A 5314-nucleotide genomic window follows, 5' to 3' on the forward strand; every position below is an offset into this window, starting at 1 on the left:
CACACACTGACAGCCCTCCCCTGCACTGTAACCCCCACAGTCACCCCACACACACTGACAGCCCTCCCTCACACTGTAACACCTACAGTCACCCCACACACACTGACAGCCCTCCCCCGCACTGTAAACCCCCACCCTGTCACCTCTCTGCCATACTGACACCCCACACAGTCATCCTTCCCTCATACTCTCACCCCTCCCCCAGTGTCACCCTGCTGCCCCTGCCTGGCACCCTGCTGTCCCCCTCCTTCGGTCACCCCATGCCTGCTGGCCCCGTGCTGGCCCCGGCCCCTCCCCAGGCCGCCCCGCGTGGTGCCCACTACCCTGACCTGCCCCCTGCCGCCAGCAGCTCCCTCGGTGCCCTCCCGCCCCCGGGCAGCCTGCTCTGCCTGTCCCTGCAGCCCCCTCCCCAACGCAGCCCCCTCGGAGGAGCCAATCCCTTTCCCTCCATAGCGTTGTGTCCGGAGCAACACTGGAAGCAGCTGCCCCAAAGCGTGCACAGGGACACAGGGGGCCCCCAGAGGGAGAGCAGGTCCTGTGAGCCACCGGCCGCCGGGGACCCCAGCGGCCCCCAGAGCCACCAGGGTGAGGCGTGAAGCTGCCCCTCTCCCAGCACAACCGCGTCTCTCCAGCCCTGCAGAAGGCCCCAGCTCGGCGTCACGCCCCGGCTCCCCAGCTCCTGCTGTGGGTCCCCAGGCTCGCAGAGGTGTGCCGGAGGGGACAGGGGATGGCACTGCCACTTCCCATGGGGACCTAGAAGGCTCCAGGACAGCATCCATGTCCTCAGACCTGCCAAGCTGGACACGGTCCCCTCGTGGGTCTTGCGAGCCCAGGGGGCCTAACCCACCACCGTCTTCGAATGCCACACGTATCAAGTGCCACTTATAAATATATAATACATGGATGATGTGGAAGGGTTTGAAAAGTCCCAGCCAGTCATAGCTTCCCTGCTTGCAGAAGTGCTTCCCTCGCACACCCCCAGCTTCGCCGCTACAGCGCGGGGCAGAAATTCCCCTCCTGCCCTTCCAGGAACYGCCGCCCCCAGCACGGCTCGGGGCCTGGGGACACGCAGCAGCTGCAGTCTCACCACATTATTCAGAAGAGAAACGCTAGCTAGGCAGAATGAAAGTGAATACTGAGGTCTCCGTTTCCTTTCTCTATTCCCTCATGGATGCCAGCTTAAGGAAGAAGATACTTATTGTCCCACTACTGGTATTTGGGGTCGCCTAATTGAAAGTAATTCCCAATACTTCCATCCATCCATCCTTGGCTGACAAAGGTGCCACTGTTGGATCCCAGCTACTCAGGAAAATACAGATAGCTGACTACTCTGCAATAATTTGGGAGCTGTACTCATACTTTATTTCCCCAAAGTGGAAGCACAAAATCAAAGGGATCTGCCTAAGAAAGTCAATAATTGATGTGAAAGCGCAATCCCCATCTTCTGTCCCCAACTCCAGGCTATGCTACAAGCCGACACCGCCTCAGACTGAACTTYGCCGAGCCTTCACTTGGCATTTGGGAATCAGGCAGATGTGGTGCAAAGCAGACCTGTGCTAACATAAGCTTCACATGGGTCTGATAGGGCTCTGGATCACACATTGTTCACAGAGGGTGAAACCTAACCTCATCCATATCACTGGTGGGATTCCCATAGCTCCAGAACGGCCTCTGTTTCACCTCATATCAGGTCCACATGTCAGACCCTTCCAAACAAAAGACACTGAATGTAATTCAAGTGATTGTAAAAAACCCTCTAGACTGAGCCTTTTGCTATGGGGTTTTTCATTCAACACAGCTCAACTGGGTAGTGGTTAAGAGAACCCAGTCTTACTGAGACAAGCTGAAAGTCTCTTTGACTCTTAGAAGAGAGATGCCCCCATCCCTAACTGCAAAGAGAATGATAGGGACCCAAAAGTACTCGCCCTGCTGGGCTGGTCAAAACCAGGTGGCTAATCCAGGAGAGCGGCCTGTGTGCAGACTTTGCGTTCACAGCCTATTTGCCCAGGGGATCTCCTCCTTCCCAGTGTTGGTCATGTTCAGTGGCAGCATGTGACTCCCAGTTGTAAAAACCGCCAACAAAAAAACTTCCTCAGCTAAGAGGAGCTGTCTCCCAGCCTTACAACACATGCTAGACTAGGTACACATCACRTAAAGCTTTCACAGCCTACTCTGAGACAAGCCAGCTCTATTCCCAAGTGAGACTAGACCTTTAGAAGTCAACACATCTGATCACTTTGAAAAACAAGCGTTGCTCACCTACCTTTGCACAAAGTGACATTGTCCACTGTTCATCCCAGCCTAGAGGGTCAGCTCGCAGCATAGAAGTGACTTCTCAGAACTGAAAGTAGAAGTGAGATGCAGCTGGAAAGGAGAGACAGTGGCAGACTGGTTTCATTTTAATAAAAGATGGTAGGGGAAATGAAAATGCTTACCACGTGGCAGTGAGGTCAGCACGGAGGTGCTTTTCACAGGGGAACTTAGCTTTGTTAAAGGTCACAACAGCAGACCTTTTCACTTGGTGTGGGACTGCTGTGTCCACAGCCCGAAGCTCATTCCTGCCTGCCTCACTGTGGATGTGAACTCAACTCACCAGCTCAGAGCATCAGAAGGTGCTCCTTGTTCCCCAGTGAGCTCTCCACCTTGGAGACGCTGTCTTGAACACACACAGCTGAGGTCTGCAGGGCCTTATTGCCTTGCGTGTTGGCAGAACACGAAAGAGTCTGATTCTCATCACGCTGGGGAATTCACTCCATGCTGGGGAAATCCTCCTTGGTCAGAACCAGGCATAACCAGTTTGATGATATCTCTAAAGGAGTGCCCAGCACCAAAGGCATGGTCAAGGTGTTTCTCCCAGAGATTCTTGGCTGCGAGGACAGCTTGGGAGCGGCGGCGGTTGCAACAGGAGTGCAAGTTAGGGCAGCTCTTGACATGGCCTTAAGATATGCTGATGGCTGAGCTGGTTTCTGGTGAGCTTTGGGAGGCATGGTTTTCTCTACACCGCTGCACAGTCCTGAGCAAGCATGCACCCAAACACAGTCCCTCCAACATCTATGCATGCCTGTGTGCTGTGTGCTGTGGAGACGAGCTGCTACCTGCAGGGCTGACGCAAGTGATCCTGGAGACTCCCACAGAGACCTCGCTGCCATACCCACTGTGAACTGAACCACTGTCTCCCCAGACTCTCTCTGGAAAGCCAAGGGTGGTGGCAAAATGCAGCCCATAGCAGGAGGATGCCAGTTAATGACAAGGGTGAATGCTGGTCAGAACAGGAGGAGGGGAATTACGCAGAAAGTCTGAGGAAAAAGGATGAAGGATTCCTGCTAAGCAGGAAGAGAGCAGCCCACTTTGCTCCAATCCACTTCATGATGCCTGGGCTACCCTGTGTGTTCAAACATACACATGGATGTCACATGCTCAAAGCTTAGGCAGTAGGATCTGACAAAACCTTAGCCATCATCCTATAACAGATTGCCATTTCGTGCTGGCAGGGGGCCTCAATACTCTGATCCCTTCCTCTCCTGTCTCAGCTTCTCTCCTCCCCTCTAGAAGGGGAGGCAACCAATGGACGCAAAGGCAGCGACAGCAGCAAGAGCCCAGGCAGCAGATGCCACCCTGCAGCATCCCACCACCCCATTCCGGGATGACTCTGGTCACCCCGCCCAGTGTGACTAGGAAAAGGGGCAACAGACATAGGGAGAGATGGCGCACACCTTACTCTGGTGAGATATAAGGAAGAACAGGCTGGGAAACATTGGGGGACATAACAAGGTGGATATGAAGAGTACATGAGGAGATGGCAAAACCCTGATGCATGGAAATTAGGCAGAAACCTCACAGCTTCATGAGGTAGAAACAGGAGCTGCTTGTTCACTGTTCCTCTCTGAAGATGAGAAACAGAGGGGGCAGCAAGCCACAGGACCTCACAGGGAGGGCTGTAAGGGCTCTAGGGGCTGGGTGTCACCTGGTGTAAATTGCGACGGCTTCACTGGGGTCAAGGGCACGAAATACATTCCTTTACATACGTCAGCACTAGTAACTGGTACTATGTAACTCCTCTGGGACAGGTAAAGCTGTACGTCCTTGCTGGCATTGTTTCAGTTATTCCATTACAACGATCTTTTTCCTGGCACAACTGCACTTTTTCTGGGAAAGAAAGTATAAAAACATCTACATTGCTAGAATTATTCATTGGATTATGTAATTCACTAAAAAAACCCTTCTCCATTTCCTGAACTAAACGTTATCCTGGCAGAACTGCTGAGGGCTGACCATGCTCACATCATTTATTACAGAAGCGGGAAATCATAACCAATGCCCTACCTAAGCCACCAGCTACAGGAAGGGAATAATCTGGGACTGCGCAAAATAAACTTGCTGTTGCAATACTCCACTTGCCACCAAATGACCGGAAGAGTAACTTTCGCAATGAAGAATAACAGTCCTCAGTAACATTCAACTTGCATGTCCAAAAACTTACCCAAGTTTCCTGGGCTGCAGGAGCTGGGTGTAACGACAGAACTTCCTGACTGCAAGAAGGGAAAACACCTTGCACTTTTAACAGTGCCCAAACCCTGAGCAATGCTCAAATCATCCATGATTTAGAAATCAGTTGCTCCTGCTGCACGTAGTTATGACAGCCTGCAAAAACATTAAGCAGAAGGATTTTTAAGTGTTGTTCCTCTCCTTCCTTATTTCAGAAATGACCACAGTGGCTATTTTGTTTTTTCTGCATTTACTAGAGAACTCATGGTGACTACTGATGACTCAGATGTGCAGTTTAGTAATTTTATTGTGTTTTATTTGAAAGAGCCAAGATGCTGTTGCATTTAATGAGAGCTTTTTTCTTGATCAACAGGCTTACACAGGTTTACCACAAAATGAAGACACACACTGCAGAATTTCACAGATAAAAAGCACCGTGCACTGCAATCACAGTTCACTTTGCACCTTACCATTACCACTAGCACAGCAGTATTTGTTAGCAGCCCCTTGACAGGGCGCTGGCGGTGGGGCCGGTCTCCCTTCTGCTCCACAGCATGAAAGGACTAAGCAGAATCTCTGTCCCAGGGCCCTTGCGTCGTGGCTCTGATGCTGCAAAGCACCAGCTCTCCAGCTGTACAAAGAACCTTCCGGAGTAGACAAAACCTGAATTATTCACATGCAAACACAGGCAGGAAATCTCCTCCCCAAACCCTTCGGGCCTTCTCTTGGCTTCTCACTCAGCAGGAAAAAAAAAAAAAAAAGGCATGAACCCCGCGTCTCGCTGGCCCGCTGCCTGCCCAGGGCGGCTGCGCAACGGGGAACGGTGGCC

The 5314-nt window shown here is 52.0% G+C and overlaps 1 protein-coding gene across 8 annotated transcripts in view; it reads right to left on the reverse strand.

Annotated features, from left to right (window-relative positions):
- TRAF2 (TNF receptor associated factor 2) overlaps positions 1-5307 on the reverse strand; it is a 35050-nt gene extending 29743 nt beyond the window's left edge. The window contains exons 1-5 of one of the 8 annotated variants that reach the window (XM_026073344.1): positions 4956-5307; positions 4481-4641; positions 4026-4146; positions 2436-3296; positions 2264-2341 (exon numbers count right to left, since the gene is read on the reverse strand). In XM_026073344.1, coding sequence (XP_025929129.1) covers positions 2264-2323 — 60 coding nt within the window. In that variant the 5' untranslated portion in view covers positions 2324-2341; positions 2436-3296; positions 4026-4146; positions 4481-4641; positions 4956-5307. Of the gene's footprint in view, positions 1-2263; positions 2365-2435; positions 4147-4480; positions 4642-4955 lie in introns of all 8 variants that reach the window. The other 7 variants (XM_026073340.1, XM_026073338.1, XM_026073345.1 and 4 more) reach the window with 7 other exon arrangements.
- Positions 5308-5314: the final 7 nt, after the last annotated feature.

Source organism: Apteryx rowi, unplaced genomic scaffold, assembly GCF_003343035.1.
Source record: "Apteryx rowi isolate R43461 unplaced genomic scaffold, aptRow1 scaffold_367, whole genome shotgun sequence".
Taxonomy (NCBI): Eukaryota; Metazoa; Chordata; class Aves; order Apterygiformes; family Apterygidae; genus Apteryx; species Apteryx rowi.